Source organism: Erpetoichthys calabaricus, chromosome 1, assembly GCF_900747795.2.
Source record: "Erpetoichthys calabaricus chromosome 1, fErpCal1.3, whole genome shotgun sequence".
Lineage (NCBI taxonomy): Eukaryota > Metazoa > Chordata > Cladistia > Polypteriformes > Polypteridae > Erpetoichthys > Erpetoichthys calabaricus.
Window position 1 is genome coordinate 326718249 of NC_041394.2, and position 18047 is coordinate 326736295.

Consider the following 18047-nt stretch of genomic DNA (forward strand, 5'->3'; position numbering starts at 1 on the left):
ACTGAAATAACAGATGCTCTATAAAGCTTTCAAATGGCTAACAATTTTTGTCCAGAGTCCTTGGCCCAAAAGAGCTTAGACCAAATAGCCCAATCCCCAGATTTAAAAGATTAGGTACCCTTATCCATTCAATAACCCCCACTATACAGTGGAGTTCCTACCCCTTGTCTTGCTGGAAGTGTACCTGCCCAGAACCTTTGGGTCTCCCTTTGTTATAAGTAGTCTGGTGGTCATGTGACCAGAAGGGTTGTGCTGTCCTCTCTAACGTTACCCTCACAGTGCACGATGGTCTTCCAGTGACTTTGTTGCATTGTGTGTCTGTGGTGGGTCTTAGTTCACTGGAACACTCTCTGTAAAGCATATTGGCTATTATGAGGGTAATAAAGAGCTCAAATTCAGTTAATTATTGAACTTAGTAATATAGCCTGTTTTAATATAAAATATGCAAATGTTCTAAGTATTATACTCTTTATTATTAGACAATGTAACCAACTATTGTCATAAGATGTAGATCAGAAATTGCAAAGAATTTTATTGCTAATCATTATTTTCATTCTAAAAGCTCTATCTAGTAAGTGACTTTCCATTTCAATCACAATTTCAAGGACAGGAGAAGTTCATGGCTGATCCTACAAGGTCTAGAATTGTAGCATTTTTCTTTTAGTGCATTAAATTACTATTAACTTCTCCGTGGAACATCATTCTTTGAGGTTTATTGACTTAGAATGAGTACTTTAAACAATTAACGATTTTAACTTAATGAGATGCTCATTTATAAAATATTTTATTTCTATTTTATACATTATTTTTTCTCTTTTTGACAAAGACAACGTGGGGGACGTACGTAAAATTTAAATATGACACGTTATTAATCCTTGGTGGTTTTAATGTATATTATTATTATTATTATTATTATAAATATTATTATTATTTTACCATTTAGTAATTGACATAGTAACTTGAACGGCCAAAAAAAAAAAAAAAAAAGAAAGAGAGAGAGAGAGAAAAAAGGCGGAACCTTTCTCCGAGCTGTTGTTCCTTATCGAACGGGAATTACGTGGACTCTCAAGCCACAAATCCTGCCTGAGGTGTTAGATTCCTCGGCTACTGAATGCTATATTTTTCATGATTTTTTTTAAAAACTTTAAACAGTTGGAATAAGTCTGTCTTCTCGAAATAAGGAACGATTGCGTGGTTTGTTTCCCTTCGTGGATTAATCCAACGTTAGTCGTATGGTGCCTGGAGGCATCCTGCACCATCGACCGCAAGGCAGAAACCTGACAATTTTCGAAAGTGGCAAATCCAATAGCACCTGATTACTCTGATACAGTGTGGAAAAGCAATTTTTAAACATGAGAGATCATTGAGGTAAGTGAATGAAGTTTGTGATTTTCACATTTGAAAATGGGAAAATGAAAATTTATGTTGGCTTTTCCTATTAGATCTTATCACAAGCCAAGCGGCAGATTGGCACCTGCTCTCTCTCGTCTGTCCTGTGGACTTGGTTGGCCGACACGTCCGCACGGCATGCTTTTCACGCTCGTCGCTCACGGCTCACTTTACATCGTCCTGTGCCGTTTGTACATTAAAGCTGTTTGAACCATAACGCTTTACATACAATATCACACAAAACAGTTTAAAATGACAATACAACAGAAACGTTCAAATATTGCAGTAGAATAAAGAAAACAAACAAGATGCTAACAATGTTCTCAGAAGGGTGAAAATCATTGAGTAACAGACTGGAAGACTTTAACCAACTTTTTTTTTTTTTTTTAACTTTTCTGCGTCTTAATTAACTAAACAGACTTAACACATATGAAATATTCAGTAAGGAAAAGGTTAAACAAGGATCTAGATGTGATCCATTTACACTTATGAATGAAATATTTCCCAAATAATATTAAAAAGAATTCAGAAATTAAATGGTATAATATATATTTGTTCTTTTAAAATGAAATATCCTTTTCATTTGAAAAAATAAACTTTTTTTTGGACAATCCAACCTTCTTAAAGGTTGTTGAGATTTCTGTTTCAACTCAATATCTTGGCAGTTTGTTTGAGTTTCCCACAACTCTTTGAATAATGAAATGCCTTCCCTACTTCAGGAAGCATAGAGGCCACAGTATTTCTCATTCCTATCCATATTACTAACCGAGAATGCTAAACCGGATGGACGCAGGGACATCCGGCCATGGGCCGTAGCCGCAAAAAGACGTACTGCGCAGGCGCACCAAGAAATGAGGCGCCGCGAGAGGCGGACAAGACCACAGAAAAAAGGAGTGAGCACAGAAAAAAGGAGTCAAACGCAGGCGACGCACACAGCGCCGCACGAGCAAACCCCCCCACACACACACACACAAGCAACGGACGGGACACACACAAAGAGGAGGATTTAATCCCATTGCACACGAAACGGGACGCACACAAAGAGGAGGATTCAACAAGCCACAAGCACACAAAAAAAAAGAAGCCGCGAGCACCACACAAAGCCCATTGGACACGAAACGGGACAGACTACGGACATAGCACACGAAACGTACACAAAAACGACGATTCAGACCCACGACCACAGTAACATAAATAACAAATGACACACAAAGCCCCATTTCTAAATGAACCGTCCGTATTAAACATACGTCATCTCAACACGTTCACAATATGCAGCACAGGTAGATCTCATTACAATGAGGCACTATTAACCGTTCAACCGCAAAAAAGGCTCCATATTAACAGTGAGTGCGATCCTCCTTAGTACTTATCCATATTTCTCACGCTCAAGAACAAACAAGTCATGAATTCACGATCACAGGTACAAAACGATACCGCTCGGATAACGGGACCAAACACAATTCACACTATGCAACATAGGTGGATCTCATTACAATAAGGCACTATTAACTGTTCAACCGAAGAAAAGGCGAACTATTAACAGTGAGTGCAATACTCCTTATTACTTATCCATATTTCTAGAAGAAAAAATGTCTCGGATCAAAAAAAGCAACGCTCAACTAAAGCTTCTAACTAACGATGTACCTAAAAGTAAAAACTTTATGAACTGCATTAGATCCTACAATAGTTCATTTGCTTTTGCATCTACCGGAGTAAATATCAGGCCACCAAAAGGCAATGGCCCATACTGCTTTCGCATATGTGCACAAATACTGCATCGCATTGGAACAGTGCACCCTGAAACAAATCAACAGCGCAAATATGCACAAATCTACATCCTAGATCCACATGACGCAATCTATCAATCAACGTGCAGCATCGCAACAGGCACGGATTCAAAAAGAAACACCTCCCGTCTCAGACATACGTTAATGGCAGCGAAGGCTACAACGGGCTTCTCACACAGCACAGGCAAATCGATTACAGCTCCAAAACAACACGTCCCAAATACTACACATGCAACAACGCGCCTCTCAAACGGCACAAGCAAAACATACACCAGGAAAATTCATTCGGATTAATGAATGTCATTGCAATCATTGTCATTCAGTTCACTTCCCTGAAGAAACAACTGGCAATACAAGTTATACATTTACACGTTGTTGTCAAAAGGGTCAAATTAGACTGCCTCCTTTACATTCATATTCTGAATATCTACAGAAGCTTCTAACTAACGATGTACCTGAAAGTGAAATCTTTATGAACTGCATTAGATCCTATAAATCGGTATCCACTATGAACATTAACGGTGGCACTGCACGTGACATCCGTCTTGCAAAACTGTTAATTATTGATGAATGTACAATGGCATCCAGTCACTTACTCAACACCATTCATAAACTTCTACAAACGTTTATGAATAATAATATTCGCTTTGGAGGAAAGGTACTTTTATTAGGAGGAGATTTTAGACAGTGCTTAGCTATTCTTCCACATGCCATGCGCTCAGCTATTGTTCAGTGCACCTTAAAATACGCAGACAATTGGAATTGCTTTCAAAAGATACAGTTAGTAAAAAAGATACGATGTCCACATCCAGATCATAACAATTGCTTATTACAACTGGGAGATGGTACACTCACCAATACAGATAGACTTCTCCCAGATATTATTACAATTCCTCAAGCCTTTATCTGCGACGACTTAGTTACAGACAGATTTGGAACAGCAATCTCATTAGACCAAATGCCCCTTTTAACACAACGCACTATATTATGTACAAAAAATATTAATGTGGAAAACATAAATACCCAAGTCATTCCATTACTTCCTGGAGAGACACAACTCTTTCTAAGCTCTGACAAACTTGACTCTGATCACAACAATAACCATCTTCATTGACATTACAAGTTCTGACCTGGAATTACCTTTTACACTTAAACGGCGTGTACAAAGACATTTTCCAATAAACCTTTACACTGTGCCACACACTTTATTGTTTGCTTTCTATTTGCATCATCTACACCTTCACACTATTCTATATCTCATTCATACATCACGTTCTTTGTCATTCCCAACACCAGGGGTTGGCGAGCGAAGCGAGCAGGGGGCGGAGCCCCCTAGTGTAATGTTCTGTTTTGCTGTCAAAACCGGGGCCCAGTGTACTACTTTGCCTGGGAGCCTATGATGCTGTTATTATGGCTCTGCTACTTCTGTTTTAAATGCACTTCCCCTTAATTTCCACTGATGTTCTTGATTGTGTGATTCACCCTTAACCTGAAAGAATGTTGATGGATCTAGTCTCCTTTGCTTGAGACTAAACAGGTTTAATTCTCTGAGCCTGTCACAGGAGGACATGCCCTTTAGTCCTGGTTTGCACTTGGTTGCTTTTCTCTGCACAGCTTCAAGTGTTGCCATATGTCCATCCATCCATTTTCCAACCCGCTGAATCCGAATACAGGGTCACGGGGGTCTGCTGGAGCCAATCCCAGCCAAAACAGGGTGCAAGGTGGGAACGAATCCTGGGCAGGGCACGACACCAACCCACCGCAGGACACACACACACACACACACACACACACACCAAGCACACACTAGGGCCAATTTAGAATCACCAAACCACCTAACCTGCATGTCTTTGGACTGTGGGAGGAAACTGGAGCACCCGGAGGAAACCCACGCAGACACAGGGAGAAGATGCAAACTCCACACAGAGAGGACCCGGGAAGCGAACCAGGGTCTCCTTACTGCGAGGCAGCAGCAATACCACTGCGCCACCATGCCGCCCGTTGCTATATGTCAATTGACTAAAACATCCCTAAATTTATACTGTATTTGACAATTTTATCATATAAACTAACATTTTATTTGTCTTTTGAATAGCTTCTGCGTTTTCAATAAAAATGTTTTGTCAGCATAAACCCTTAAATCTGTTTCCGAGATTGCCTCCTGTTGCACAGTGTTTCCCTTTTTGTATTTATAGCTGACATAACTTTTTGCCCACGTGTAGCATTTTGCACTTTTCTGCATTAAACTGCATCTTCCAATTGTTCCCCCAGTTCTGAAGCTTGCAAAAGCTTTTCTGAATAGTTTCTGCTGCCTCCTCAGTGTCTGTCCTACCTCCACTTTTAGTGTCATGTGCTAAATTTCACATGTTTACAGTATCATTAGTAGAAATCAGACAAACTAAGGGTCCAGGGACAGACCCCTGAGGGACTCCATTGATGACCTCATTCCATGTGGATCATTCTCTTGTTGCATGCTGACTAATCAATTTGAGATCCAGTTTTGTAGATTTCCTCTGATACCTACAGCATCTAGTTTCAGAATTAATCTTTGATGTGGGATTGTAGCAGTGGATTTTTGAAAGTCGTAAGCAGATTGTGTTGTATGCTTTGCTTTTATCAGCTATTGCATTAGCCTGTTTGGCAGAATCTTCCTTGTATAATCACACACCGACTGTTATTTAATATGTTATGTTTATATAGGGCGGCACGGTGGCGCAGTGGGTAGCGCTGCTGCCTCGCAGTTGAGAAACCTGGGGACCTGGGTTCGCTTCCCGGGTCCTCCCTGCGTGGAGTTTGCATGTTCTCCCCGTGTCTGCGTGGGTTTCCTCCGGGCGCTCCGGTTTCCTCCCACAGTCCAAAGACATGCAGGTTAGGTGGATTGGCGATTCTAAATTGGCCCTAGTGTGTGCTTGGTGTGTGTGTGTGTGTTTGTGTGTGTCCTGCGGTGGGTTGGCACCCTGCCCAGGATTCGTTCCTGCCTTGTGCCCTGTGTTGGCTGGGATTGGCTCCAGCAGACCCCCGTGACCCTGTGTTCGGATTCAGCGGGTTGGAAAATGGATGGATGGATGTTTATATAGGTACTTTTCTAATTTATTTATGGTTATAATTTCCATAATTGTTCACTGTGCAGAAGTAAGACTTACTGGTGTGTAATTACCAGAATCCATTTTACTCCCTTCTTGAAGACTGGAGTCATATGTGTTACTTTCCAGTCTTAGGTACTTCTCCTTGCTTAAGTGACTGCTCTAATATGTCTAATAAAGGTATACAGATGATAGGACAGTCTATATTACCCACAGTATATATTATTTATTATCCTGCTTCTGGAAACATTTTACTTATAAGAGTATTAACTGGGTAAATTTTATGAAGAAGTTTATACTTCACAAACTTTTTGGTAACAGAACATTTACTTACTAACAATTAACCAAGCTTTCTGTCAATTCATTTTATGTACCTCCCTATAAACTTTACACTCTTTGATTAACCTGATTTAATAAAAAGCTATGAGAATTGATTAATTCCTTATTACATTTTATTCCAGAATGTTTATAGCTAAGAAAGGCATGGGACAATAATGCTTCCATAAATACAAGTTAACTAAAATAGCATTTAAAACTAAAATAAATTCAGGAAAAAATACAGAGAAACGATATTTGAAAATACATTTTTGTAATCCAAAATGCTGCCATTAATGTCAAATCAATTCAAAACACAAATTAACATTGTTATTAATCCGAGCATCTAAAAAAAGACGTATTTTATACAAAATTAATACATATTTCCAAATAGTCAATTTATTTGGTGAAAAATTATGTGAAAAAACATAGTGTCCAAACATAAAAATCTGACATTTGTACTTTAAAGTTCCCAGGCAAGACTCGCCGGTGCCGCCCCCCACACCCCTCTGTATTCATTGCTATATCATTGCACGCGATCTCTCAGAAAAGCACCATATTATTGAGTTTTTCGCTGCAGTCTACGGTGCCTCATGTACGGAGCGCTGATTTGAAGTCGAAGTGATCTGAGCTGTGCAGAGAGGAGGCGGAGCAATGGCGTTCGCAGGGCTTTGCAGTGCAGTCACGTGACAAACACCGCCAAGCGGGTCGTGGCCTCGCGTTTGACAAGCGTGTGACTTGAGAACTGCACACGCAGGTGGCGCCAGATTTAGATTATTGTTGTTAAACTTTGGCCAAGAAACGATAACTTTATATTAGACGCTGAGTCATTTTTTATGTTAATTCTAGATTCTCTCGTCTGTTCAAGTGTATCGCGTTTGATGCTGTTTGGAAACGTGGAATACAATTCTTGGATCGTGATCGCAGTGTGTAGAAGACAGTAACATACATATGAAGCAGTGAAAATGTAAAGGTACTCATTAGGCAATCTTCCATTCAGTGTCATTTACACGTAGACCTGGCAAAGGTGTAATACTTCAGCGTTTTTATTAAGTGTGCTTATTTCAAGTGCTAAGTATTAAGTGACTTTTTTGGAGTTGCACTGTGATTGGAAGAAAGATGACAGTTAATATTTAGGATTAAATGTACTAAAATGCTGTTTATTTATGTATGTATGTATGTATGGAGTTATTTATTTATTCTTGCTGTTTTTGAATATCATATAGTCATCCCTTATCTTTCTGAAATCTTGTATACCTGCCTTTCCTCAATAAAAGAAATAATTCTTCATTACAAATGTTTTCTGTGCTTTAAGCGACAAAATGCAGCAACCACAACTAACTTGAAACCTGCGTTTTCCTTCAGTTTAAGCCTATTCTACTACACACTGAATTTGCTGTTCAATGAAGTCACACTGTACTCTTGAAAAAATAGGAAAAACAAAATAGAAATGTAATAAAATCTAGGTTAGGATTAGAATTGAAAAGGAGTGAAAAGTGTTGGCACAGAACCATTATTTTCCTGTTTTTTTATACCTGATATTTTTTGAAACACACTTTTTAAGATTGTTTTATCTATTGTAATTGTGATGAAACATTGCAGTGTGATTTAAGGGAGCGATTACTCTTGACCTAAACGTTAACAGGGGAGGTACAGTAACATGAAACTAAGATTGGCTCAGGTTATCTTATTTCAGCCCTGATGGAATTCAAACCTTTTCTTCCCACAGAGAAAAGAAGCAGCTGCCATATATGTTACAAGAATACTTAGATGTATGTGACAGAGGAGACATGTCTGGCTGACACGTATACACCATGGAGACAGACACAAAACGCATTAAAGAAGAGGACTGTGACTGGGAGCCTGTCCACCTTAAACAGGAGAGTAGCATTGTTAAGGAAGAGGACTGTGACTGGGGTTCAATAAGCATTAAAAAAGAAGCTGAGCAGAAGCCTGTGGACCCTGACACCCAGAAATATGAAATTACAGATGGCGTCAAAAAAGAGGACCTTGATTCAGGGTCTGCCTTTCAGTTTGGGCTTCAAGGTGCAGAGTCTGCCAACGTGAAGTGTGAATTGTTAAAATCTGATGTGAAGATAACTGAGGAAATCACAAAGAGGGTATTACAAGATCAGCCATCATCTATAAGCCATTCTGGACCAAGTAAGTGAAAATGAAGTATAGATTTAAATCTTGGATTCAATTATATTTATGTGCAAGGATAGTTCTGATTTTTTTTTTTTTTTTTGCTTATCTTGGAAATATAATGTTTAATATTTGAGGTTGAAAGTGGAGAATGTTAATTTATTATTATTACTATTAATAATATATATATTTTTTAAAATAAATGAAGTAGCAGTGCTGCCCAGGGTGGAATAAAGTACAAATGCAGTCATTAAGTAATTTGAAATAATAAATGGTGAGCGACTTCCTAAATATCTTGTGGCCTCTTGAGAGTGCTCAGAGCCCAAAACACCAGCCACAACTCAGTCACACACCAATCCAAGGTAAATTAAAAATAGTTATTTTTTTGGGTAACAGCACCTTATCATAATAACAAGTCAGTCTAGCATCATTCCAATATCCAATAAAGCACCTCTTTCTCCCTTTGTGATGGCTCCTTTTATGTCCAACCTGGGAGCACTTCTGATGTCATGGCGTCACATGCTGAAAGCATTTCTGGGTCATGGAGATGCTCCCTGCAATAGGGACGTCCATTGTTCTTAGTGCTCACCCAAGGATCCCAAAAATGGAGCGATCATATCTTTCAGCAGGCTTGGGAATGCCTGAGAATTCTCCAGGAAGAGCTGGAATGTGTAGCTGGGTACAGAGATGTCGGGGTTGACCTGCTGCCAGAGTGACCCTAACCAGGAAAAGCAGTTTTACAGAATGACATGAGAGAGAGATTTTCATCTTGAAAGCATAGAGATTCACTTAGAATTTATAAATCTATGGGATTATTTTTTATGTATTTATTTTGGTTGTTTATATACATTATGTTCTAAAAAGTCATTGTATTATTTCAAATTAAAGTTAAAAGTAAGTATTTCTAAAATAATTTAGATTGAGTGTTATATTTACTTATGTGTTTTTTAATGCAGTTTATGATTTTATTTATTTATTTATGTATGTATGTATATGGCTAGTTTTTATTTGTTTATGTTGTCATTTATGTTGTCAGGCGGAGTGGTGGCTCTGAGGCTAGGGATCTGCACTGGCAATCGGAAGGTTTCCGGTTCGAATCCCGTAAATGCCAATAGGGACTCTGCTCTGTTGGGCTCTTGAGCAAGACCCTTAACCTGCAATTGCTAAGCGCTTTGAGTAGTGAGAAAAGCCCTATATAAATGCAAAGTATTATTATTATTATTATTTATATTTCTGTATGGCCCTTAGTGTCACATGTATAGAGTACAGCGACATTGTTAGTTGCATGTGCTAATCTACATGTCACAAATTTAGGAATGTTCTGTTGACTGCATGAAGCACAAACACATTTCAAATCAAGATACAAGTAATGCAGTAATACAGACATTGTGTTCCAAAAATGCCACTGCTTTGTTTATCCCCAAGAAGAAATTTATCTTTTTAAAGAAGCTTAATAACTATTAAAACAAATAAACAAACAACAATACCCCCTCAAATACATAAAAAGAATCCAAAAAAAAAAAAAAGAAAAAGCTAAGAAAACCTTTGACTTGGCTAAAGATAAATGGAGTAGTCCCAGTGAGGTCTTCATTATGCAGACATATTTCTGTTGGTATAAATGAGCCCCCATTGTGTCTCTTGACACATTTTTGCTGAATAATTCATGGTCTGGAAGTCCTCAATGTGAGTGTGTCCTAGAGAGGATCTGCAGAATTGTTCATAATGGCACTCAGTTTTGTCTTCATTCCCCCCCTCCAGAGGGGCCTGAGTGTCCATAACTGAGCCTGCCCTTTTAATTAGATTGTTGATTTGATGGGCTTCTCTTGAAGTGATGTTACTAGCCCAGCACACAACGGCATAGATAACTGCACTGGCCGTCACAGAATTCTGCATATGCACTATACATATTTTATTAAAAATGCATATACAGTTCAATTAATGATATAAACAGTTACAAATGCAAACAAATATGCATTTTGTCTTTTTTTGGTAATGCTGTGTTTTTTGTCAGTGCTTTGTGGGATCCATATCACTTTACATAGCAGTCAACTAGCTGGTTTTAGTAGCAAACCATGAACCTGTCACCAGTGTAATGAGAACTGTTGCAAACCGAGTTTATTTTAACAGGAAGAAGCTGTTTCACATAAAAGGAGTGTGATTTTTCACATTTATATTTAAAAGTCTCACGTTTAGATAAAATTTATCTTCCTGCAGATTTAGAAGAAAGTGACACCTTAAGGCCATTGTCATTTGCCTCAACCTGTCTTCAGAGTATGCCACAACAGAAGCAGCATGAGGAAGACATGAGGAACTTAACAGCTGCATCAGAGTCTTTGGCACCTACCTCTTTGCAGTCCCAACCTGTCGTGAAAGTAACAAAGATTGATGCCACTAGTTCTTATAAACATGCACAAGATACAAATGCAGTGACTATGAATGTGTGCTTAGGTCACAGCCAAAGTTTAAAATGTAAATCTTATTATAAGGATCTTCAGTGGAGTCATACAAAGCAAACCTCCTATGGCTGTTCTGAATGTGGCAAACAATTTTCACAGAAAGGCAATCTTCACAGACATGCAAGAATTCATACTGGGGAGAAGCCACATTCTTGTTCTGATTGTGGCAAACGGTTCTCCAGCAAAAGCAGTCTTCAGGTTCACACAAGAATTCACACTGGAGAGAAGCCCTTTTGTTGTTCTCTTTGTGGCAAACGATTCTCCTGCAATAGCAGTCTTCACGTGCACACAAGAATTCACACCGGAGAGAAGCCATACTGCTGTTCAGAATGTGGAAGGCAGTTCTCCGACAGTAGCAGTCTTCTGAGGCACAAAAGAATTCACACTGGAGAGAAACCATATTGCTGTTCTGATTGTGGCAGACAGTTCTCCAACAGTGGCCATCTTCAGACCCACGCAAGAATTCACACAGGGGAGAAACCGTATAGCTGTCCAGAATGTGATGAGCGATACTCTGACAGGAGTAGTTTTCAGTATCACGTAAGAAATCACACTGGAGAGAAACCATTCTGCTGCTCTGAGTGTGGCAAACATTTCAGCACTAATAGCAGTCTTCAAACCCACATGAGGATTCACACCGGAGAGAGGCCGTATTGCTGTCCTGAATGTGGGAAACGATTCTCACGCATAAGTCGTCTTCAGATGCACACACGATTTCATACAGGGGAGAAGCCATATTTTTGTACTGACTGTGGCAAACAATTTTCTGACAAAAGCAATCTTCAAACTCATATAAGAATTCACACGGGGGAGAAGCCGCATTCCTGTTCAGACTGTGGAAAACGATTCTCACGCTTAAGCCACCTTCAGAGCCACAAAAGGTTTCATGCTGGAGAGAAGCCGTATTGCTGCTCTGACTGTGAAAAATGTTTCACTGATAGGCGCAATCTGCAGCGACATGCAAGAGTTCACATTAAAGAGGGAACCCAGAAGGAGGCTGTAGAGAGGAAGAGGTGAAAGCCTGTGTTAAGCTTCTATAGCATTAAACTTCAGTGAGTTTCCCACCTATGTGAAGTCTGGATATATGCCTTTACATGGTAGGCTGTATTGCAATTGTTTTGCCAATTACGAAAACACAAAGTAGTTCTACAGCTCTGTAGTTTGGATGCCTACTGCCTGTCCTGTCTATTCTCAAAAATGACTGCCCTGCGTAATCTTTATTTTTTTTTTTAAAGATCAATCTTAACATTGATTTTCAAAGCAGTTAACCAGAAGATGCACACTGGAATAAAATCAAAAACAAAAAAGTCTTTCCCAAAGACTGAAAATAAAATCAAAAGCAGAAATAAGCCTTTCGCAAGGGTTGTTAGCTGCTTCATCAAGCCAAAAGGTTTAATAATAATCATAGTTGGACAAAAGTGTATTATTTTACCTGAGTGAAGAAACACTAAGATGGAAGTCAAATTGAGACAAAAGAGCTACAAGTCAAAGCAAGAACATCAAAATCAAGGCTATCAAACTCCACTTGTTCACCAAAGTTTGTACAAAGCAGCTGCTGCACTGCACTATAATGTAATTAGTACATGTTTGTGATGACAGTCAGGGAGGATTTTCCCTACCAATCCATTTACCGCCAATGTGATGCACTTAAAATGTAAACAAAAAATATTAATGTTAAAGTCTTTCTCAAACCAAGAAATGGAATTCAGACTTGTATTTAAAAATGTGGTAGCACTGCAGCCTCATAACAAGTGAACTGGGATTCACATTTCTTGAGCTTCCTATGTGGAGTTTGCATGTTCTCGCCACGTTCATGTTAGTCTAATCGGGGTGCTCCACATCCCCCCCTGTAGTCCAAAGACAGGCAGGTTAGGTGGATTGGTACTGCTAAATTGGCAAGTGTGTTTGTGTGAGTGCCCTGCAAAGTACTCATACTGTATCCAGTGACTGCCCCTGCCTTGCACAGGATGCTTGCTGCGATAGGCTCTAGCGTCCTTGTGTCCTTGCTCAGGATAAGTAGGTTTCAAAAATGTATGAATGGATGTAGAAACAAAGCTAGAACATTAAGCTTTCAATATATCAAAATCTTGTTAACTGAAAATATTTATCAAAAAGATGAAAAATTCTAACTAGCCACTGTTTAACAATAATAAATGAATTGCAACTTAATGAGTTTGATTTGGTACAGTATTAAAGATTCATAAATGGAATCCATACTGACTGTACGTACACCTATAAAATGTCCATCTAGTAGATACTGATACCTCACTTTTCATTTTCAATCTCCTGATCACGTGCATCAAAATTGTTGCGTGTAAGTCCAATTCAGCAATAATACACTAAACGTTGTCTACAGAGTATTTTGCTTTGCACATTCTCTTGCCAGATCCACCTTTACTTTCGGCGGCCGGCAATTGTGTGAAGACCATCTTCTGCGACAGATAGCTGCTCTGCTGTGCATTCCTGCCTGCTGTCGAAAACAAAACATTCAGCCATCAAAGAGTTAATTTGCTTTTAATTATTATGGGCTACACTATTAGGCCTATTTTAATAATAAATGTCAAGCATCTAGAAACTACTCTTATCCGGCATCTACCAATTCCCATGGGTGACGGTTAACTGAGAGTCTACTATAATAATAATAATAGATTTATAAAAACTGGTGTTTGCACATTTCAAGTCACATCCACTACAGATAACAATCATCTTATAAATGTGCATACCAGTGATGTGCATTGAGGTTCATGGCTGGTGAGGCATGGACTCCTTCAGAGTCAGATTTACAATTAAATAATCCCAAAAGAGTGGCTTATTCACTATTCAATTGGCAGCATGCACATTGACTACTGGTTATGTTTCATATCTCATCAGCATTCTTTACACACACACACAGATAGGTAAGGTGCATATTTGGCTAAGAAAGAACGTTACAATATAGCTGCGACAGTGAGCAGAGAGATCGCATTTGCTCTGCACCCTCCATGTGTTCTAAATTTGCAATTCCACAATTCGTACTCATTCAATACAAATGAAAGTATAGAGAGGTGTACATATTTGAAATTGAAATATTTAGTTGTTTTTAAAAGCTTTTAATTCTGATGCTTTAATCAATTTTAATACATATTGTTCAACAAAAGGATAACAAGAAAAACAAAAGAATATTTTATTTAAGGTCAAAGTTTAGCTTTCAAATATTGGATTTTTTTCTTCGTCTGATCCCATTTTTTATTAAATTGAAAACTGTTTTTGCTCTTACCTTTATTTGTAAATGAAGTCTGTGCACCTATCCTTCTCCATGAAAATCTCTGTCACTTTCCTGTTAAAGTCCTCCTTATTTTCCTTTAGTTTTAAAAGTCTTAATCTTCCATTTTGGCAGTCAATCTGAACAAAAAAAAAAAAAAAAAACCGACCGCTGCATTAGACTTGAGTTTCAGATACCGCTAACTTATTGGCGCCCAGAGCCTCTGCGTAGAAGAACAGCAGCAATGAGCACCTGTTGGGCTCACATGTGCCCCCTTCAATGCAACTCGGTACTGTCTGCCTCACTTTGTGCCTTCTTACTGCGGTTTGATGTCTGATCAGCAAGACTAAATATGTCACACACCTTCATTAAAGATATTAGCCAGATTTTGGAAAGTCAGTGTGTATAATAAACGTGTCTGCAGACATTATATTGGTGACATATTTTGGTGAGAGACAGCATCAGGCACGCGCCAATTGCATGCATCAACCCTGTGTGTGAGGAGGGAGAGCGTAGTCTGAGGCTCATTGGTGCTGCATCTCGCATTTCTCCCCAGTATTTGAACAGGAAATGTGTCAATTCAGCGATTTTTACTATAGAAATGATCAAAGTTATTGGAATTATACTGAAAACAAATTTATAGCACAGACCAGTGGACATGTTTATTTTATGTTATCATTATAGTTTTTTTTTTTTTTTTTTTTCCTTTTCATGATGACAGGTGAGGCTCTGCCTCCCCTGACCGCACGTACCTGGTGCATACGTGCATCTCGCCTGGTTGCCATCCTGCTACCCTGGAACAACCATATATGGTCTATGCTAATCAACCTCATTGAGCAATCATGATGCTGTAGAACTTCATTGAGTGGTACAGCAGCCTCCCTCCTGACACACAGAGTACTGTGCTGCAGTCTGCAACTGAGCATGCAAGTGATCACTTGGCATTGTAGTGCCTCTCCTCTGTGTTCAGAAGGTCAGGGACAGATATAAGGCACCGGCGTCTGAGCGGGTAGCCACGATCTCCTGGCACATGAATTTTCAGATACAAGCAAACTACCACACATGGTACGTCACATCTGCTAAAGCCACTTTGGCTCACAATAAATGAATCACTGGCTGACCCAGGCCACTGAGCCACAACATTGTTCAGTCTCTTCCTGGCATCACAGATGACTTGTGCATTAAAAGAATGTCACAGTTTATCATTAACAAAAGCAGTTTTGTTCTCACTTGATACCCTAATTGAAGTATGAGAGCAGTCAATCATTTTGATTACATTAGGAGAACCGGGCGGTGGTGCAAATTTGTTATGTTTTATGAATGTACACCCACACCGTACAAAAAGTGGATGTAGCTTTTCATCCATCAGTTAATGGTTTCCATCACATCAAGGAGTGAAGCTTGGCTGACATATTCCTGACCTGTTGGCCTGTTCAGTACAAATAGGCAGCATTGCCCCTCTTAAAAGGGAACTAATATAATGTTTGTACATCATATTAATCAGTTTTGATTTTTTTATGTGTATCACGTCAATGCACATTATATATGTAACAACTCAGTGATATGAAATCATATGCACGGTGAGTTGTTATTTAGTTGGTTTGGCTGCATTTTCCTATTTGATCAAGGATGTCATCATTTCCCAGTTTCTTCAAAATGTTGCGTACGCATGGGTCAGAGTTGCTGTAAATATACATAAGTTCTCCCATCAAGTTTTCTTTTATGAATCCTGACTTTTGTGTAAAAAGTTGCATATGCAAATCTTGAGCCTCTTTTTATTTACTGAAGTTCTCTAAATCTGACCCCAGGCCAACAGAAAAAAGTGCTTCAGGCAACAGTTTAGTTTAGGCTCTGCAAAAATGAATCTATTACTCATATACTCTCTGAAAGGGATAACCGCAGTCTCTAATTGGCTGTCTCTCTCACTACTTCACCACCACAGCTAATGCGGTACAATAATGGCTGCCATCACATCATCAAGGCAGATGCTACAAATTAGTGGTGGTTGGAGTGGCTCCTCACTCACTGAAGCACTTTCAGTAGAGAGAAAAGCGCTATATAAATGTAACAAATTATTATTAATATACTATAACAAGACCTTAACAGAGGCATTCTTTACTCTTAAGAAACACTTACAAAACATCAGTAAAATGTCTATCGCTGTGCAATGTGGCCTACTAAAATAATTTCATATTGTAATGGCGGCTTAAGTGTGATGTACAATGTTTGGAACAGAGACTCATTTTTTTTAACTTACCCCTCTGCTCCACAGTTTAAAATTACAAACCAGACAGTTCAGATGCGATTAAAGTGCACATTGCAGACTTTCATTGAAGGGGATTTGCATTCATTTTGGTCACACCATGTAGAAATGACAGCACTTTTTCTACATGGTCCCCCATTTTAGGGTGCCAAAATGTATGGGACAATTGGCATCACAGGTGTTTGTGATTCCTCAGGTGGGTTTCATTGCTTCATAAGATACCTCGGCTTGCTTTCTACCCTTGGGAGTCTGTAGTTGCCAACATGAGGACAAGAGCTGTGCCAATGAAAGTCAAAAACGCTATTATGTGGCTCAAAAAGAAGAATATAACCATCAGAGACATCAATAAAACTTTAGGATGACCTAAATCAACAGTCTGGAATATCATCAAGAAGAAAGAACGCACTGGTGAGCTCAATAATCACAAAGGGACTGGTAGGCCAAGGAAGACCACCACTGCTGAGGACAGATTAGGCCTCACTGGTAAAAGAGACACTGAAACGCATGTCTGACAAATCAAACACAATTTTCAGGGGTCAGAGATGACTATAAGCAAAAGACTTCATGAATACAAACACAGAGGCCACACTGCAAGATGTAAACCACTAGTCAGCCACAGAAAACAAAATGACCAGATTACAGTTGGCAAAAAAAGTACTTAATAGCCTGCAGAATACTGGGAAAGGGTCTTGTGGACCAGAGAGACAAAGATGAGCCTGATCAGAGTAATAGCAAGAGCTAAGTGTGGAGACAAAAAAGAACTGCCCAAGAACCAAAGTAGACCACCTTATCTGTTTAAGATTGGGGGTTGGGGATTACGGCTTAGTCATCTTTGGCTGTCACAGGTCCTGGCACACTTATCTTCACTGATGATGGAACTGCTGACGGCAGTCACACAGTGAATTCTGAGGTGGTTGGAAACATCTGATCTGCTCCACGTCCAGTAAAGGTCCATAAACTCACTGGATGGTGCTTCATCCTACAACAAGATAATGATCCAAACATGCTGCTAAGGGGATACACGAATGTTTCAAAGTTAACAAAATGGAAAATTCTAGAATGGCCATAGCCAGTCACCTGATTTCAATCCTACTGAGCAGGCCTTCCATATGCTGATGAGAAAACTTAAGGTGACAAGCCACTGAAACAATCAGGAGCTGAAGATGGCTGTATGAGAGGCTTGACAGAGCATCAGAAGAGAAGATCCTCAGAACCTGCTGATGTCTATGAATCGCAGACTTCAAGCAAGTCATTTCATGCAAGGGCCATGCGACAAAGTAATGAATATGATGCCTTTGATAAACCTGCTGGTACCAATGTAAAATTAAGAATAAATAAAAAAAAAAACCCAGTTAATAACAATGA

At 39.2% G+C, this 18047-nt stretch overlaps 2 protein-coding genes across 2 annotated transcripts in view; one reads left to right on the forward strand and one right to left on the reverse strand.

Moving 5' to 3' along the window:
* Window positions 1-18047, reverse strand: part of LOC114664587 (gastrula zinc finger protein XlCGF57.1-like) — a 536731-nt gene that overhangs the window by 118766 nt on the left and 399918 nt on the right. The window lies entirely within an intron of this gene.
* LOC114664539 (zinc finger protein OZF-like) lies at window positions 1065-12901 on the forward strand. Its single transcript, XM_028818701.2, has 3 exons — window positions 1065-1368; window positions 8307-8740; window positions 10937-12901. Exons 2-3 carry the CDS (start codon window positions 8392-8394, stop codon window positions 12193-12195), a joined length of 1608 nt encoding a protein of 535 aa, XP_028674534.1. The 5' UTR covers window positions 1065-1368; window positions 8307-8391; the 3' UTR covers window positions 12196-12901.

Bases quoted from the DNA above. Each gene is read 5' to 3' on its own strand.
- LOC114664539 (XM_028818701.2), top strand. From the start codon at position 8,392: ATGGAGACAGACACAAAACGCATTAAAGAAGAGGACTGTGACTGGGAG. The intron at 8,741-10,936 runs GTAAGTGAAAAT...ATCTTCCTGCAG, and splicing joins TATAAGCCATTCTGGACCAA to ATTTAGAAGAAAGTGACACC.